Source organism: Ctenopharyngodon idella, chromosome 1 (genome assembly GCF_019924925.1).
Source record: "Ctenopharyngodon idella isolate HZGC_01 chromosome 1, HZGC01, whole genome shotgun sequence".
Taxonomy (NCBI): domain Eukaryota; kingdom Metazoa; phylum Chordata; class Actinopteri; order Cypriniformes; family Xenocyprididae; genus Ctenopharyngodon; species Ctenopharyngodon idella.
The window spans coordinates 35002034-35022179 of record NC_067220.1 but is presented as its reverse complement, the minus strand read 5'-3'; the positions used below and the strand labels follow the sequence as shown (position 1 = coordinate 35022179).

At 37.4% G+C, this 20146-nt stretch overlaps 1 protein-coding gene across 2 annotated transcripts in view; it reads left to right on the top strand.

Annotated features, from left to right (window-relative positions):
• ctnna2 (catenin (cadherin-associated protein), alpha 2) overlaps positions 1-20146 on the top strand; it is a 455639-nt gene that overhangs the window by 136827 nt on the left and 298666 nt on the right. For both annotated transcript variants that reach the window (XM_051898161.1, XM_051898166.1), the window contains one exon: positions 5652-5855. In XM_051898161.1, the coding sequence (XP_051754121.1) occupies positions 5652-5855 (204 nt within the window). The remainder of the gene's footprint in view (positions 1-5651; positions 5856-20146) is intronic.

The window sequence follows — 20146 nt, the reverse complement described above, 5'->3', positions numbered from 1 at the left end:
TTAAACATTAGTTTTGGATTAATCAATTTTTAGAGTTTACACTGTTTTATAACAGAAGTCAGACAGGTATGATTCAGTTTACAGCACTTCTCATTCATTTGGTATCCGCAAACAGTGATTAACTAATTTACTTACCCTCTGGCCATCCAAGATGTAGGTAACTTTTTTCTTCTTTGGAAAAGTAAATAAGATTTTTTAGTTGAAACCGTGGTTCCATATAATGGAAGTCAGTGGGTGCTGTCAGATTCAAAATGGCTGCCGTCAGATTAAAAAAAAATAAAAATAATCATATGCAGACAAAACACAAATAATACTCGCGGCTCCTGATGATACATTGAGGTCTTAAGAAGCTAAATGATTGGTCTATGCAAGAAACTAAACATTATTTTAACATTTTTACCTCTAATGCACAGCCTTGGCAAACGGTCCTGAGCACATTCACGACAGTCTGGAGTGCGAGCTTCCTGTTGCATAATGACATACAGGTGCTGGTCAAATAATTAGAATATCATCAAAAAGTTAATTTATTTCACTAATTCCATTCAAAAAGTGAAACTTGTATATTATATTCATTTATTACACACAGACTGATATATTTCAAATGTTTATTTCTTTTAATTTTGATGATTATAACTGACAACTAAGGAAAATCCCAAATTCAGTATCTCAGAAAATTAGAGTATTACTTAAGACCAATACAAAGAAAGGATTTTTAGAAATATTGTCCAACTGAAAAGTATGAACATGAAAAGTATGAGCATGTACAGCACTCAATACTTAGTTGGGGCTCCTTTTGCCTGAATTACTGCAGCAATGCGGTGTGGCATGGAGTCGATCAGTCTGTGGCACTGCTCAGGTGTTATAAGAGCCCAGGTTGCTCTGATAGTGGCCTTCAGCTCTTCTGCATTGTTGGGTCTGGCATATCCCATCTTCTTCAAAATTTTTTGAAGATTTTCTATGGGGTTAAGGTCAGGCGAGTTTGCTGGCCAATTAAGAACAGCGATACCATGGTCCTTAAACCAGGTATTGGTAGCTTTGGCACTGTGTGAAGGTGCCAAGTCCTGTTGGAAAATGAAATCTGCATCTCCATAAAGTTGGTCAGCAGCAGGAAGCATGAAGTGCTCTAAAACTTCCTGGTATACGGCTGCGTTGACCTTGGACCTCAGAAAACACAGTGGACCAACACCAGCAGATGACATGGCACCCCAAACCATCACTGACTGTGGAAACTTTACACTGGACCTCAAGCAACGTGGATTGTGTGCCTCTCCTCTCTTCCTCCAGACTCTGGGACCCTGATTTACAAAGGAAATGCAAAATTTACTTTCATCAGAGAACATAACTTTGGACCACTCAGCAGCAGTCCAGTCCTTTTTGTCTTTAGCCCAGGCGAGACGCTTCTGACGGTGTCTGTTGTTCAAGAGTGGCTTGACACAAGGAATGCGACAGCTGAAACCCATGTCTTGCATACGTCTGTGCGTAGTGGTTCTTGAAGCACTGACTCCAGCTGCAGTCCACTCTTTGTGAATCTCCCCCACATTTTTGAATGGGTTTTGTTTCACAATTCTCTCCAGGGTGCGGTTATCCCTATTGCTTGTACACTTTTTTTCTACCACATCTTTTCCTTCCCTTCGCCTCTCTATTAATGTGCTTGGACACAGAGCTCTGTGAACAGCCAGCCTCTTTTGCAATGACCTTTTGTGTCTTGCCCTTCTTGTGCAAGGTGTCAATGGTCGTCTTTTGGACAACTGTCAAGTCAGCAGTCTTCCCCATGATTGTGTAGCCTACAGAACTAGACTGAGAGACCATTTAAAGGCCTTTGCAGGTGTTATGAGTTAATTAGCTGATTAGAGTGTGGCACCAGGTGTCTTCAATATTGAACCTTTTCACAATATTCTAATTTTCTGAGATACTGAATTTGGGATTTTCCTTAGTTGTCAGTTATAATCATCAAAATTAAAAGAAATAAACATTTGAAATATATCAGTCTGTGTGTAATGAATAAATATAATATACAAATTTCACTTTTTGAATGGAATTAGTGAAATAAATAAACTTTTTGATGATATTCTAATTATATGACCAGCACCTGTATGTGCAGGAGAAACCTTACACGTGAGCTGACGCTGTGTTTGTTTACAACAGAGAAGGAAGACGCATGTTGTGTTGTTCATTAAAATCGTACTTACTTACCCCGGATGCCGCAACCTATATATGCATGATCTCAATCGGGAAGATTGACTTTTCATAGATTCTCAACGTTTGATCTCCTGCGCATACATCATTATGCGACAGGAAGCTCACGCTGCAGACTGCCGGGAATTCGCTCAGGACCATTTGCAGAGGCTGTGGATTACAGTTAATAATGCTGTAAGTAACGTTCTGTTTCTTGTATAGACCGATTGTTATTCTTTTCTTTTTGTTTTGTCTTTTTGAATCTCAAAGTGACAGCACCCACTGACTTCCATTATATGAATCACTGAGGACCACAGTTTCAGCTAAAAATCTTCTTTACTGTTCTACTAAATAAAAAAAGTCACCTAGGTCTTGGATGGCCTGAGGATGAGTAAATTAACTGCAAATTTTCATTTTTGGGTGAACTATCCCTTTAAGGACAACAAATTGACCCTGTTTACTTGCATAATAAAAATCTCCTTGGTCTTACTGTGCAAAATTCATCAGTTCTGATAAGTGAATGCTATTGTAAAAAAAAAAAAAAAAAAAAAAAAAAAAAAGAATGCTGAAGGCCATGCAAGTGGGGGAAATACTGTTAACCACAAATATGATCTTGATTTTCACAATCCAGATCAGTTCCAGCTAAATATTGTTTCATTCGAATATATGCTGCATTACAAAAGTCAAATGTTTTGTAAAGGCTGTTTTATGTTGTCTTTAACTAAATCGAATCATAACTGGAATATGTAGTCGGCATATGAGTCACACAAGATCTAAGTAATCTGTACAAATTGTTTCACAATGGCTTTTCGCCAGCCTTTCAGCATCTGAAAGATCTGCTTGTCGCTTTCCAATCAAACATTTCACATTAGTCTTTGTTTTAGTCCCTCAATCAGACAAAAGCGGGCGGACCGCAATAGAGCCGGGAACTTGACGCCGACAGATTTCAAACAAACCAATAAATGTCCACATATTTATCATTGAGTCATTGAGTTGGCCAAGAATGCTGCTACAGCTTTTACTTAATAGTTGATCTCCATGGCAACTGGCTATTATGGGAAAGTGCTCTCTCTCTCTCTCTTTCTCTCTCTCTCTCTCTCTCTCTCTGTCTCTCAAATTGTGCTGTTGTTAGCTGGCAATACTGCTACTGGATTAGCACATACAAAAGGTGCAAACATCATTTCCTGCCTGTGGACATGCCAAATAACAGGAAGTGCATGCCGAGATATAAATGATGAAAGATCTGTGAACTTATTATTAACTGCTTGGTGAAGTGGCTTTCTGAATATTAGTCTCAAAAGTAAAGGGCACTAGCCACCTCTGGTTCCTCTAAATGCCACCTCCACCTCATCTGCACTGGCAAAGTCCACAAAATGCAAACTGCTGCCGAAGCCGTATTCATATATAGCCGTAAAACATAATATCGCCACTATCAATATGGTAATTTTCCCATTCCAGCCCTAGAGATAATAAAGCCTGTATTTGGTAGCAACTTTTCAATAATAAAAAGGGAGGGTGTTCTTGAGTCTGCATCCTGTGTTTAAAAGCCCCATTAAATCACAATGTGGTTGTAACCGAGGCCCTGGATCTTGCCTTGAAGGTCACCTTATAACAGCCTCTGGATATAGGCTCCAGCAAAATGTCTTCAGTGGTTCACTAATGGAAACTATGACAAACATCTCACAAGGCTTGTTATCTCCTATCTGCTACACAAAACCTCTACCATCCGGTTTTTTTTTTATTTTTTTATTTACAGTTGTGAGACTAATCTAAAGATAGTGTTTGATTATTTTATACAGTACATCAATAGTTCATGACTGACTATAGGGTCTTAAAGGGTTAGTTCACCCAAAAATGAAATTTCTATCATAAATTGCTCACCCTCATGTCGTTCCACACCCGTGAGACCTTTGTTCATCTTCGGAACACAAATTAAGATATTTTTGATGAAATCCAAGTTTGTTTTTTTTTTTTTTAATCCCCCATAGAAAGCTACGTAATTACGGCCATTCAAGGTCCAGAAAAATAGTATAGACATGGTTAAAATAGTCAACATGACTACAGTGGTTCAACCTTAATGTTACCCTGGTTTAACCTTACAGTGGTTCAACCTTAATGTTCAACCTCTACCCTGTCAGTCTCATACGCAGTTGACACAGTGAACGCAGTTCAGCGCTTCCGTGTTTAAGTCTGAATGCCGTATGCGTGTGATGCTGACGCAGGAGCCGGCGTTCGGACATAGAACACGGAAGCGCAGAAGTGCTTTGTCAACTGCATACAAGACTGACAGGGTAGAGAACAAATTGTTGAATAAAGTAATTATTTTTGTTTTGTTTTTGCGCACACAAAGTATTCTCGTCACTTCATAACATTAAGGTTGAACCACTGTAGTCTCGTTGACTATTTTAGCAATCTCTTTACTACTTTTCTGGACCTTGAATGATGGTATTTATGTTGCTTTATATGGGGGAAAAAACTAACCCTTTAATATTTCATCCAGCATAGTATGATTGAGAAATTTGTGTGTGAAACAGCCAGATGTTACTATGCCACTTTAGATTATATTTCTAGTTCAGTCATGAAACTCTATATGCGCAGGCTGATATGTCCTTTACATGCAATCTGCAAGCAATCCTATCATTAATACATGGCACAAGCTGATTAACTTCTACTGATTCTGTAGCCAATGAGATTGCTTGCTCAACATTTACATAGTCTGGTTCACTGTTAGCTGTAGACTAGTCCTTTGACACGTTATTAGAGGTCCTCTGAAACCCTCCGCCTCCCCCAGATCCACCTGTCTAGATCTGCTACAGGAATTGTATACCTATTTATGTAGCAGCAGCATATCTTACATGCGCGCAGCAGCATGTCTGTGTATCTGTTGGCAGTAACAAGTCCATACAAGGCCAACTACATTAACATTGTCATAATCATTATACATGCTAAAACTATTTTATGGGTAACACTTTACAATAAGGTTCATTAGTTAAGATTAGTTAATTACATTAGTTAACATGAACTAATAATGAACTGCACTTATACAGCATTTATTAATCTTTGTTAATGTTAATTTTAGCATTTACTAATACATTATTAATATTTTGTTATCAGTAGTTAATGCCCTGTAAACTAACATGAACAAACAATGAACTGTATTTTCATTAACTAAAATTAACGAAGATTAGTAAATACAGTAACAAATGTATTGCTCATGATTAGTTCATGTTAGTTAATACATTAACTAATGTTTAACTAATGAACCTTACTGTAAAGTGTTACCATTTTATGTAATTTATTAATTTAAGAAAAATTGATAAAAAATATGCAATTGATGATATGACTCACAATGCTCATACTAACAGTGCTGGAAAGCAACCTACTAGTGACTTATTCCTCTTAAAGGTGTTTATGGATTTTAATGTTTTAAACAGAAACTCAGTTCATAACCCTGGCTATCTTTTGTTCTGTTTCAGAATAAGATCATTCTGGACCCACTAACATTTAGTGAGGCTCGCTTCAGGCCGTCACTGGAGGAACGTCTGGAGAGCATCATTAGTGGCGCCGCCCTCATGGCTGACTCTTCCTGCACACGCGACGATCGGCGTGAACGCATCGTAGCAGAGTGCAACGCCGTGCGCCAGGCCCTGCAAGACCTGCTGAGCGAGTACATGAACAATGTAAGTCCTGTACATTGTTTTCCACCATGTCGGTAGCTTAATTATTAGTTTTTCAAGTGAAGTGTTTATTTGAGCACTTTTTTTCTTTTTCCTTTTTTTTTTTTTTAGTTTTGTTTTAGATTTTCTGCTGTCTTTAGGTTTAGTGACTCGCAAGGCTTACTTGCTGTTTAAATACTTATATCAAAGTTTTGTGAGGGGACTAATTTTGGCAAGGTTTTTTTCCTTTGTTCACGCACTTCCTGCATTGATTATGATTCCTCCCTAAGGGTGTATGGCTAGAAAACAAACATTTTCCTCCAACAACCATGGTTATAATAGTCAGACCTTTCAGGGAGTTGACACATACCATATAAGTACGCACAATATTTCTCACAGAGTAGTTATTTATTTATCAGTGCTGACATGGAACATGAAGAGCTTTCTGCATAGACAGCCTCAGCATCGTCACATATAGGCTTTATGAGGTTATATCAGGTTAAGTACATTTCTGAAGTTTTATGTGGCTTTTTTTACATGGAAACTTCCAGAATGAAAAGTACAACATTGATGAAACAGTATCAAAGCTACACTGTCATAAATTTCAGTTTGTATGACTTTATTTTGTACTTTGCTGCAGCTGTAGTATAGAGTAAAGCCTGATCAGTTTTATTACTTCCAGACTATGCATATAACCAAATATATTTGGAAGACTTCCTAGTGTTCATACACTTCTGTTCAAAGTGTTTTTATTTATTTATTTATTTATTTTTTAAAGTCCCTTATTCTCACCAAGGCTGCATTTATTTGATCAAAAATACAGTAAAAGCAGTAATATTGTGAAATATTATTACAATTTAAAACAACTCTTTTCTTTTTTAATATGTTTTAAAATGTAATTTATTCCTGTGATGGCAAAGTTTAATTTTCAGCTTTATCACTCCAGTCTTCAGTCTCACTTGATCCTTCAGAAATCAGTCTAAAGAGCTCAAGTGACATTTCTTATTATTATCATAGTTGAAAACAGTTATTTTTTTCAGTTATCATAGTAAAACAGTTACAGTACTACTTAACAATTTTGTGGGAAACAGTGATATTTTTTTCAGGATTCTTTGAAGAATAGAAAGTTCAAAACAACAGCATTTATTTGAAATATTTATTTGAATCATTTATACCATTTACTGTCTCCTTTGATCAATTTTATGTGTCCTTGCTAAATAAAAGTATTAATTTCTTAAAAAAAAAAAAAAAAAAAAAAATGACTGGTATGGTGCTGTGTTATATACAAGCAATCCTGTATTTTCCATGTCTATCCCCTTCTTTTCAGTCCCTATTGGATAGATACTGGCTGTTCATCTTGGGAAAGTTCACCAGTAAAAGGGTCTTAATATTCTTTGATAAATCGATACTCTAACCTTTAGTCTTTCACAAACCCTTCTCTTATGTGTGTCTCTGTGTTTGTTGTCCTTGGCTAAAATGTAAGACTTTAAGGCATATAATCCTATATAATTATCAAGATGGCATGTATGCGTGTGCCTATATGTCTTTCTTTTTGTGTGTATATGTCAATTACGTTAAAACAGGTGTTATAAAGCCATTGGCAAGTGTTCTGTAATATTGATCGCTATGGTATCAATGGGCCTGTCTGGCTCTGATGCTATGCAGTAATCAATGGCTTCTACCCAGCTATAATCTAATGCATGTTTCCTAGTGCTGGTGTGCTCAAGCACCATACGGGAACAGAGGGATATTAAATACAACCTCTCATTCGATTAGCGATGCCCCTTTAGTCAAAACACAACGCCAGTGGAGATGAATATCACATCAGCACTCAAGCTCCTGCTCTGGGAGGAAATGTGTTTGTATTGCTAGGACGTTAGTTTTATATGAATTTTAGTCTCTCAACAGATTCATTTTGTTATGCTTTTTTTGGTATGTTTGTATATGCATCTTTTATGTGAATATTTTCAATAGCACAAATAAGTTTTCCTTGTGCACTTGTTATATAACATATATTAATGTGTTTTGCATCCAAATAGTATCTTCTTTAGTGCTGAATAGTATATTCTTCAGCTGCTTTTACAGGCTAATGCTCTTAGTATTCATAGGTTTTATTATCAATGGTAACATTTACACACATTTGTATATATGTTGAAGCATACACAGGGCCTAAAACTAACTTTTTTCCACACCTGCCAATGGCCGGTGACTTATGAAAACCAGCCAAAACTGTTTTTTACCAGCCATGAAACAAAAACAGACAGTTATGACACCAGTATTTTAGATACTAGTGAAAATTCACAATCCTCTATTCCAATTTTAATACTACAGCTAAAACTACTAGCTTAATTAATATAATTATAATAGCCTACATTTTAAAAGACAAGTAAACAAATAATCAAATTACAAGCAATAGCACAAATAAATACAGTGCAACAAAGAAACAAATGAAATAAACAGTGATTTTCAGGCAGGTCTAACAGTAGTTTTCAGGTACAGAAATTTAATAAAGTAGGCTGATCAAATAAATAACATTTTAAGACCGAATCCACACACGCATCATGCGTTTTCTTTCTCAACTGAAGACATAAACGACTATGTTTACTAGGATACTCACTGAGACAGGCATTTTTGACATAATTTTGTGTGAATTTGTCCGTTCAAGCACAGGAAGGCATGAAAGAGAGCTCAACTCACAGACACAGCTTTCAGGGGATGCGCTTCGGATGTTTCGGATGTTGAACTTCCCACATAGCGTGTGAGTAACGAATTACCTTTCACGTGTTCTAGCGCATAAATATTTTCAGTGGAAAAGCTTAAACTTTCAGGATGATGCAGCACTGACCCGTCAACTGTACTCGCCAACACTGTTTTTTACTCGCATTTGGCGCTTGGCGAGTGTTAATTTTAGGCCCTGTGCATACAATATGGACATTTGAAAACATTAAAATTCTAAAAGTATTTACATACAATATGCACAGCTTTAAAAACCATTGTAAGGGTAACATAAGTTACACTTTTTCGATAATATTAACTTTAAGTTAAACTTTGCAACTACATGTCAACTACCAGTCATTAGAGTATTAGTAGACGGTCTGCTTAATATCTGCTTATACTTATTTTGATGGTCTCCGTACAGACATTCTACTGACTACAAGTAATTTTGCATGTATACATATCAACCTATTTTAATAATAATAATAATTTGTTACATTTATATAGCGCTTTTCTCTGCACTCAAAGCGCTTTACATGAAAGTTGGGAATCTCCTCAACCACCACCAATGTGCAGCATCCACCTGGATGATGCGACGGCAGCCATATTGCGCCAGAACGCCCTCCACACACCACCTTATTGGTGGAGAGGAGACAGAGTGATGAAGCCAATCAGTATATAGGGATGATTAGGAGGCTATGATGATAGATTGAGGCCAATGGGCTAGTTTGGCCAGGATGTTGGGGCTACACCCCTACTCTCAAAGGACATCCTGGGATTTATTATGACCACAGAGAGTCAGGACCTCGGGTTAACGTCTCATACGAAGGATGGTGCTTTTTACAGTATAGTGTTCCCTTCACTATATTAGGACCCACACAGACCACAGGGTGAGCACCCCCTGCTGGCCTCACTAGCACCTCTTCCAGCATCATAGTTTTCCCATGAGGTCTCCCATCCAGGTACTGACCAAGCTCAACCCTGCTTAGCTTCAGTGGGCAACCAGTCTTGGGCTACAGGGTGATATGGCTGCTGATATAGTATCTGGGTGGTATCGTATATAGAATTGGATTGTATCGGATAGTATACTTCTATTAGTATTCGTTAGAGTTTTTGTACGTAATGTTTAAACATTTGTTGTGACAGATGCCCCTTGTACATTACAATCTGCTGAATTATCGTACTGTATGTGTTTTGGGGCTCTTCTGTTGTAACAAGTTCTCAGTCCCTCAGGCAGAATTTCTGTAGTTTCTCAGCTCACTCCAAGATGCTTCATTAATTTTGGTAGTTGCTGCTGGCAAGCTACAGCTGCAGGCCTGGAGTATGTGCTAGCCATCTAAACTATCTAAAGGGCAAAGAGATGGCAACATTTAAATCAGGGTGAATATTTTTTGTTTGTTTGTTCATATCTGATGCTATATGTCAAAACTCTACAGATGTCTCAACAAATCCATGGTCTGTTTTATAGGTAGTACAGAATACCACAAGTTTACAAGTCAACATTATTAACTTCTAGCTTCTGGGAATTATGGGTACAGTAGGTATCTAGAAATGGTGTTTGATTTCTGCATTGCTTTAGTTTCTTCTCTAACACCTCTTTGACTTCTGCCACCTTCCACCTTTTGCTCTAATCGTTTCTCAAGCTCAAGCCCGAACGACTTGTGGAACGGCACAAGCTTGATCAATGTGCTGGTTTGCAATAAATTAAGTTCAAGTGACAAGAGAATGTCCATACCTGTCCTGGCCAGTGGTGATCGTTGATTGGTGACACCCGCCCAGGCTCCCAGGCCACTGCTGAATCATCAGAATTGGCTGATTTAGTTACGGCAGCCTGGGCAGGCCAATCTATCAATTGATCGGTTGGAGTAATGCATTGCTGACCTGGGTCAAGGGAGCTCAGGCTTGTGGCTAGAGGTTGAGAGGGTCCAGGGGTTTGTGGGTGTGGTGGTTCACCTCGCTAGCCTGGCCTGTAGAGCACTAAAGAGGATTTAGGGAGTTGGTTAGTAGAGCTTAATCTTACACTTAGAGGGACGTGACACTCCGGTGGTCACACTGTGTTTAAAGAAGATGGATGCCTATGTTCTTCAGGCCTCCAGGGGGCTACACAGAAAGGCTTGATCAAGAAGCAGGGTCTCTGAACACTCCATCAGCCTAACATTGCAGCAGCAGCACAGAGCCTATGCAACCCAAAAGATTACTTAAGAGGAACAGCAGATCAACGCGTGATAGAGAAGGAAATAGAAACAATTGAATAGAAAGATGAGAAGCACATATGAGATTTGGTGTACCTACTCCATACTGTAGTTCTGGGGGTGGATGAAAATGCTGTTTTGTGACTATATATATATATATATATATATATATATATATATTTTTTTTTTTTTTTTAAATGTCAAATAGGCTTTAGTGTTATATCAGCTATTAACCATAATTTGCTACTAACAAGTCAGTTGCATGTGGTGGAGGGCCATTCTAAATGTAGAGAGTATTTGATTGGACAAAAATGTGTTGTGTGGGATAAATAATCAATATTGTAATCCATAATCCATTTCTGGAAGAAAACACTAGCATATAAATATGTTCAAAGCTGATAGGCCAATATGAGCTACATAGTACAAAACTCCAGATTTTATTTTTTGAAATCAAGACTAGAGGCTGTTTTATTTTATTGAACAACAAACAGTAGTAGTTTATTCAATTATTGAATTTTTTCAAGTGTCTTTGGACAAATCGACTAAGTGAATGAATCAATGACTCATTCATAAAGACGGGCTCAGTTCTGCTAGCAAAGTACTGTTTTCAAATTCAGGCCAAGTGGCATTTTTAAATAAATTGTTCGAGTGACTGATTCAGTGAATCAATTCAGTCAATAAAAAAAAAAAAAAAAAAACTAACTAAGAATAATGCACAGGAACTGTTGTATTATTATATTATATTATATTATATTATATTATATTATATTATATTATATGCTTTTGCTGGGCTCTTAATAATGTAAAAAAAAAAAAAAGTTGATATTGTAGCTAATTTTAAGTCTATTGAATGCATAGTTCAGAATGTTCCAGAACTTGTGCAGTTTCTTTTTTTATTAATATATAAATAAAAGGTCTGAGTTCTAGAAAAAGTTACAGAATGTTGTGACTTTCTGCCCATCTCCCTAGGATAGCTAATAACAAGCTGTCGTGACATGACACGGTAATGTCATGTGACTGCTGGTGCCTCTGCACAGTGTCCTCCCAGCCGCACAAGCACTTTGATGCCTCGATTTGGCAAGTGCTAGACACCATCTCACTGGACAAGACCAGTCATTTCAGAGAAAATAACCCACAGCATGCACAAGAAAAAGGCTTTTCTTTCGTTCTCACCACCCGTCTCTCTCTGTCTGCATTGGTGCAAAACCTGCCCCCAAAGACACAAACAAAAATACACATGCATATCACACATTCCCCTTCAAGCTTTGAAGCAAAACCTCCTGCAAACATCTCCTGTGATATGCTCTCTCTACTTTTATCTTCTACTAGCACAACTTTCACTATTCTATTTACCTGGCTACAAGAATGTTGAGTCATCTTAGTTCTCATGTAGCCTGGCTAAAGATTGAGGTCTCTTTCATAGCTGTTGGCTACAACTGGTATTTGTAGCATTTGGAAGTTTGGCATCCCCTGCATCCATTACTGATGACTGAAGAGGAACACACAGCGTGATATTCTGCAGGGAATTTGGACTCGTGAGCTTTTGTTTTCCGCATCTGTAGAGAAGAGCAAGGCTTTACGTTTTCTAAGACTTTAACTGCGTATCTACTTGATAGCTCATGCCGCTTGTTTAACTTTCCCACCTTGATCTTTCCAACCTCATTAGACATCATGCTCCTTTTCCTTCTCTTGGCTTCTCCTCACTCACAAAGGTGTCTGGTCTAGCATCATTCATAAAATACTCCTCATAACATGACACGTTCTTCCTTTAACTATTCCTCAGGCAGGTGAAGCTGACATGGACACAGGTAGTAGACAGAGAGACCCAATTAACTTTGAACAATCAAGCAACAAACATTTCACAGTCGAGCTGCTTGCCACATAAATCTGACTTAATGTCAAGACGTGTATTGTTAGTTAAATCAGATCACCATTTCTGAGGTCCTCCCAACAAGATCTTTCTGACTGATGTCGGGTTAAAAAAAATGTCTTGGTTAGTGGCTGGCTCTTCCTTTGAGTTACGGACATCTCTTTGTGCTAGATGTCTTTATTGCTTACATCCTCACTGGATTTGACCTTTCTGGGGTCATCACAAATCAAATTTGTTTTGGCAGCATTCCTCACCCACTTCCTCATTAAGAGCTTCTTTTCAGCCAGATTCCGCACTTGCGCCCTATTAAGCGGCCTGTATGGGGCGATCCATCAGCCTTTTCCCATAGCGACTTGTACCCTCCCTTCCATCTGTCAGACCCTAATGCCCTGGCTTGTTTTGCTCTACCAATGAGAGATGCTTACTTTACAGATGTAGGGATTAAATATATATTTAAATAAATAATTAAACATATATTTTAAATTGCACGCTTTTAATTAAATTAATATATATAAATGATAAGCTATTGGTATCAGACAAAAATTTAATATCAGCTATTTCTTACTCAAAAGTGCTCTAACTCTGTGGACAAAAGGAACTTTTGACTTTTGTAAATCCTCTGCACCTTCACAAAGGCATCTGAAACAGTAATGAGAAAAAGTAAGAGGACACATGTTGGCAAACTCTCAAGGAGGGACCTTTTATCTCCCAATTTTCTTTACAAGGACTCCTGCCTGCATGCTGGCCCTTGGCCTTGCTCTGGTAATGCAAGGAGAGAAGCATTTCTTTTACATTCTCTTCTCCCTCATGTTCCCCCCCTCCCCTGAAGATCTGGCTCTATTGGTGTTAATCTGGACTTTCACTGCCAGCGACTCCTGTCCCTTCCTCCAAAAAATAGGTTTTCAGGTTATAAAACAAAATTGGTCCCCTTATATATTTAAAGGACTTAATTCGGCAACGCTATGCAAGATAATTCAGGCAAGGTAGGAGCAAAGTGGAGTTTATAATTCCCCAACATTTTCATTAATTTGCTCCTCATGTTTGCTGCCTGCAGTAATCTGGGAATGAAATAGGACTCAGAATGATGATAAATCACTCGGTTGCCGTGTTTTCTGTGGTGCTGCTTCATTACTGAACGCTGATGAGAGTGAAAGTAGTTTTTGCATTGCTTTGTGAGTCAGGGGACGGTGGAATGTGTGTGTGTGTGTGTGTGTGTGTGTGTGTGTGTGGGAGATGTGTCATTTTCTACCCTCTTACCAGCTGTCATTTTCTTTATTTTTTCCTGTCTATGTGTTTTGGGCAAATAGGCACTCATGTCTTAAAATTTGTGAGTTTAACTCTGTCTATGTGCATTGACAATGTTTTTGTGTAGGTGAGTATATGGAAGGCTTCTTATTCTCCCTCTTTTGTATAGCATCTTTTTTCCTGTTGTATTTGTTTGCTCCAGGCTGAAAGAGCACCTCACTCATTTCATTTCAGGGTTGTTTTTGTCTTGAGCCTGTCCGTGTGTTTTTGTGTCTGGTTGTATATCAGTGTTGGGGTTACCTGGATTTAAAGGGCTGAATGTGAATCCAAACAGGCCCAAATCAATCTTGCTGAGGTGCCTTTCTTTGCCTCTTTTCTTCCTCTGAATGACTCGCTGGTCATTCAGCTGTATTGTTGGTGCCAGTATCAATATGCTGAGAATGTGATGTCTGTATGCCTGTATCCCTGCATGTCAAGGACTGAAGATTCTAATTTCCTGTAAAACCATGTTGAAAATAGCTGTGGTATAAGAAAAAGCTATTGAATCACCTCAGAACTAAAAACACAAAGTCACTTTTTGAGGGGAAGTTTGTTTGGAAAGTAAAGTTCTTTCATTTTGTGTGATCAGTTTTGTTTTTAAATGGATAGTTCACCCAAATTGTTAAAATCTGTATGTTGTGTTTTTTCTTCTTTTCTCTATATAACACTAAATTAGAACTTTTAATTAATATCGACTCTTGACAACTTAGAGTGACCTTAGATTTCAAGCTCCAAAAAGGACAAGAAACCACAACAGAAGTCTAATAAATGTTGTCCGTATCATGCACTTTATTCCTAGCATAAATGCACTGATATTAAAATTGCGATAAGCTGATAATTATTTTCATGCTATTCTTGATAACCGCCAAATGTAACATATTAAAAACGTTTAATAATTTGTGTAAATAAATTAAAACTATCTTTAAGTTATTTTAACTATTACAAGTGAATTTAGACATTACGGCATTATAATGTACAGTATGAAAAAATGGAAATTCATTTTGAGATTTGCAGATTACATTTAACATCGCTAATTTCAAAATTCTAAAGCCATATATGATAGCTTTGTGTGAGAAATATAACAGAAATTCGCTCCAGAAATATCATTCACTTATGCATTTTGAAGGGGAAAAAAAAAAAAGCCAATGCCAAAACCTCCAGTGGTCCTCCTTTCATGTGTTGTAGCCAAACATAATGTGGCAGATGGAATAAGGAATAAGATTTGAGAGCTAATGCAATGCAATATTACAAAAAGAAAAACAAACAAACAAAAAACAAACAAAAACAAAAAACAAACAAACGTATTTACTTATTTATTTGTTTGTTTTTTGCTATGAAGGTGAGTTTTGGTTGGTGACCTATGGAAGCTTGTTTCTGCCACTAAATAAAAAATAATGGTAATTGCAATTTTTTATCTCACAATTCTGACTTTTTTTCTCACAATTGCGAGTTTATATCTCGCAATTCTGACTTCGTTTCTCAGAATTGCGAAATATAAACTCTCAATTGCAAAAAAAGTCAGAATTGCGAGTTTATGTCTCACAATTGCGAGAAATAAAGCTTTTTTTATCACAATTCTTACTTTTTTCTCAGAATTGTGAGATATAAACTCGCAATGGTGAGTTATAAAGTCCAATTCTGAGGGAATAAAAAAAATAGTTTGTATCTCACAGTTCTGACTTTAAAATTCACAATTCTGACTTTATAACTCACAGTTGTGTTTATATCTTGCAATTATGACTTTATAACTCGCAATTATGACTTTATAACTCACAATTGGTGAGAAAAAAGTCAGAATTGTGAGATAAAAAGTCTCAATTTACCATTTGCAAAGATCCGCCCCCTTTAGTTGCTGTTGCTACGTCCCACAAGCCATGCTGATCTCTCACCACACATGTTCTCTCACAGTGAAAAAATATATCGTGGAGCAAAGAGGACACTGACAACGCGTTGACAGACAAGACAAAGCAGGTTACTTTTGATATGAAACAAAGTCTCAAATTTCAAATTTTGTCATTTTTAAAGAGATTTAAACAATAAATACCGTTTTGTGGCTCTTTAGTGTGTTGTGACAGATCGCTGTAGCGCCTCAGTTCAGGCGGCCCGTGAACCGATCTCTTCCTACTAGTTCATTTATAGCATCAAATAAACATGAATGAACATTATAAGGAATGTTGTGTCAATCACGGAAAGACGTCAGTACACACCATTTTTCAAGTTAAAGCCACCTACAGTTGAAACCAGATATTTACATACACTTCAGAAAAAAAACACAAAAACTTTTTTTTCTTTACTGTCACACATTAAATCAAAGTAAACTTTTTCTGTTTTAGATCAATAAATATTAACATATTTTTTGCATTTGTTAAATGTCAGAATCGAGCGAGGGAGAATTTTTATGTATTTTTTTTATCACTTTCATCAAAGTCAGAAGTATACATACACTTCCTTAGTATTTGGTAGAATTGCCCCGAAACTGTTTCACTTGGGCCAAAGTTTTGGGTATCCTTCCACAAGCTTTCTACAATAGTTTGCTGGAATTTTGGCCCACTCCTCTTGACAGAACTGGTGTAACTGGGTCAGGTTTGTAGGCGTTCTTGCTCGCACTCGCCTTTTCAGTGCCGCCCACAAATTTTCTATGGGATTGAGATCAGGGCTTTGTGATGGCCACTCCAATACCTTGACTTTGTTGTCCTTAAGCCACTTTGTAACTAATTTGGAGGTATGCTTGGGGTCATTGTCCATTTGGAAGACCCATTTGCGCCCAAGCTTTAACTTCCTGGCTGATGTCTTCAGATGTTGCTTCAATATATCCACATAATTTTCTTTTCTCATGATGCCATCTATTTTGTGAAGTGCACCAGTCCCTTCTGCAGCAAAGCAGCCCCACAACATTATACTAACACCCCCATACTTCACAGTTGGGATGGTGTTCTGAGGTTTCAAAGCTTCGCCCTTTTTCCTCCAAATATACCGTTTATCATTATGGCCGAACAGTTCAATTTTTGTTTCGTCAGACCACAGGACATGTCTCAAGAAATTAAGATTTTTGTCCCCATGTGCAGTTGCAAACTGCAGTCTGGCTTTTTTATGGTGGTTTTGAAGTAATGGCTTTCTCCTCCCAGAGTAACCTTTCAGCTCATGGTGGTACAGGACTCGTTTTACTGTGGATAATGACACTGTCTTACCAGTTTCAGCCAGCATCTTCACAAGGTCTTTTGCTGTTGTCCTGGGGTTGATTCGCACATTTCGCACCAAAAAACATTCCTCTCTGGGACTCAGAATCCATCTCCTTCCGGAGCGGTATGATGGTTGTACATTCCCATGTTTTTTATACTTGCATATTATTGTCTGAACGGATGAATGTTGGACCTTCAGGCATCTGGAAATTGCACCAAAGGATGAGCCACTCTTGTGGAGGTCCACAATTCTTTTCCTGATGTCTTGGTAGATTTCTCTTGATTTTCCCATGATGTCAAAGAAAGAGGCTCTGTGTTTGAGGTGTGCCTTTATATGCATCCACAGGTGTGCCACCAGTTAACTCACATGGAATCAATTAACCTATCAGAAGCTTCTTAAGCTCAGAATGGAATCATCTGGAGTTTTCTTTTTGTTTAAAGACACAATAAACTTTATATATGTGTATGTATACTTCTGACTTTGATGAAAGTGATAAGAAAAATACATAAAAATTCTCCCTCGCTCGATTTTGACATTTAAGTTTTTGTGTTTTTTTTCTGAAGTATATGTAAATATCTGGTTTCAACTGTACGTTAATCTGCTAACTCCCCTGACTGCATTGTCGGACAAAATGGCGGATTCGGCGTTATGATTGGTTAGATTGCCTGTCAATCAAACTCTTGGCGAAGGGTCAATTATACCCTTTTTATTTTATTTTTTTATTTTTTTAATTCAGTGGCGGAAACAAGCTTACAGACCTGTTACTTTAAGCAGTGTTTGTATAAATATGCAGAGTGGTATATTATACAAAGTCTAAATCCTTCACAAAAAGTTGTTTTTCTGTTGTATTTTACATATTTTTACTTTCCCTTTTCAGAATTTGACTGTTTCTCAGATCGGTCAATATTCTTCTGTAATTTTAACAGGTAATTCTATGGATGACACCTGGCAGGGCAGCGTGTCTGGTTCACTCTTAGTCATTTACATGCTGCTCTTCAAATAATCACTTGTCTGGAAAACATCAGCCTCCCTAGAAAAGTGTCAGAGTCCATCCGGTGAATTAGCTTTCTGCTTTGGTTTGACGTCAACATTCCCTCGGCAACCTCATTGCGTGCTTTCTTTAATAAAGTCAGGAAACTGCTGTCTGACAACAGTCATGCTTGCTTTCAATTAAGGACGTTTCAGAGGCATCTTGCCGTGAACCAGAGCACCCGCCACAAGAGCAAGCAAGCGAGGCCTGAGATGCTCACACCAATGCATGCAAGGCCACGCCATTCTCCGCCGAGGTGATGCAGCCAGCCGGGATTTAATTGTGTTTTTAGGCTATCTCATATTAAGGGGATGAGATGGAATTAACTAGAGACAAATTAATGTAATAAAAGCTCTCAGAGCTACATGCCCACCGCATTAGCTGCGATGTCACTTCCCCACTCCACCCTATCAAGTTTTAACTTGACCACACCCCCCCACCCACCCTTGAGAGCGGCTAACGCGATTGACATTGATAGGTGGATGGAGCTGTGGAATCGAGTGTAATTGCGTTAATCTGCCAGACATGGATCTGAGGAGCAGGGCTCTAACTGTGTTAGCGCGCTACATATGTTAGCGTTATGAATGCAGGGGGTGAACTTGGTTGGGTGATGGAGCATGCAGTTCATCCTGCGGCCCGAGCAGAAGGGGGCGGGTGGAGAAATGCATGCTGGACTGTAGGGGTAAACCATGTGGAACCGTTCAATCAGAAACCAAAGCGAAAGAGCGAGAGATATATGTGGAGAGAGAACATTGGAGGATAAAGGAAATGTTTAGAAGAATGCTGAATTATGGGCCTGCACTTTGCCTTTAAACAAGAATCAAATCATTTGGTTTTATTGCTGCTGTTATTGTTCTCGTTGTTGTTGGTTTGTTGGTTTTTTTCCCCTAATAGGTTAGTAATGATAATGCACTCATACTCTGAGTTGACATGTCATTTGACTTAATTACAGTCGCATATATGCTTTTACTCGCCCACATGTGTGCTTTTATATTGTCAAACTAAGATCAGTTGTCTACATCAGTGAATTTCAATCTGGTGTTTGTGTTTCACAGGGGGTTACTTATATACATTTTATAACAGACATTTCTAATTAAATAACCCAATATTTTATTTCTTATTATGTAATATTTAGTATATAATAATAGTAATTCAGGGGACTGGTTACCACAACTTACTTAAATGCATGGTTGCAAGTTAAAAATTCTAAGTTATTGTTTTAATTAAACCTTTTAAGTTGTTAACATAATAATATTGATCATTACATCAACTTAATATCATCTGTAATTTAAACTCAAATTTCTACGTTAATTGGCTTTTTTAAAAATAAAAAAAAAATGGTTGTAGTAACTTAATGAAATTGTCTTAATAACTTTAGGAATTAGGCAGTGAATTTCTAGTTACCAGCACGCTTTGCCTAGGACTGGATAAGGAGAATAAATGTTAAAATTAAGTGTTAATTTATTTGCTTTTAGTGATGGGAAAGACCTGTTAGTGTTTGATGCTCTTATGTTTGACATTTAAAAGAGTTTCTGTAATGTTGAAGTTTTTGTGGATACCATTGTGCTAAAGAGTATATACATGAAGGTAAACACTATTGACTCTATAAGCAATGACTGTGCTAATGCCAGTGACAAATAATATATAAATTGTTCATCGTTAAATAAGTTATACTAGCATATGCTATAATAGCTTTTAATTTGAACTGAAATAGATAAGATTAGGCTAATTGGTTCCAGGGTAGGCATGGGCCGGTGTGAGATTTTGACGGTATGATAACCTTAAGCAAAATTATCACGGTATCACGGTATTGCAATTACAGCTCTAAAATGTGTTATTTTAAAATGTCTAGGTAAAAAACGTTTTTCCTTTGAGCACAATATATTTTTAAGCAACATATAATATTTGGAAAAGTAGTAAACATGTATTTTAGATTAAATAATTAAAATAAATAATTTAATTCTTCTTAATTAAATTAAAATTATATAAATAAAATAAATGCAGTCATTTAAGTAAGCCTAAACCTGCAGCTCAACAATAACTA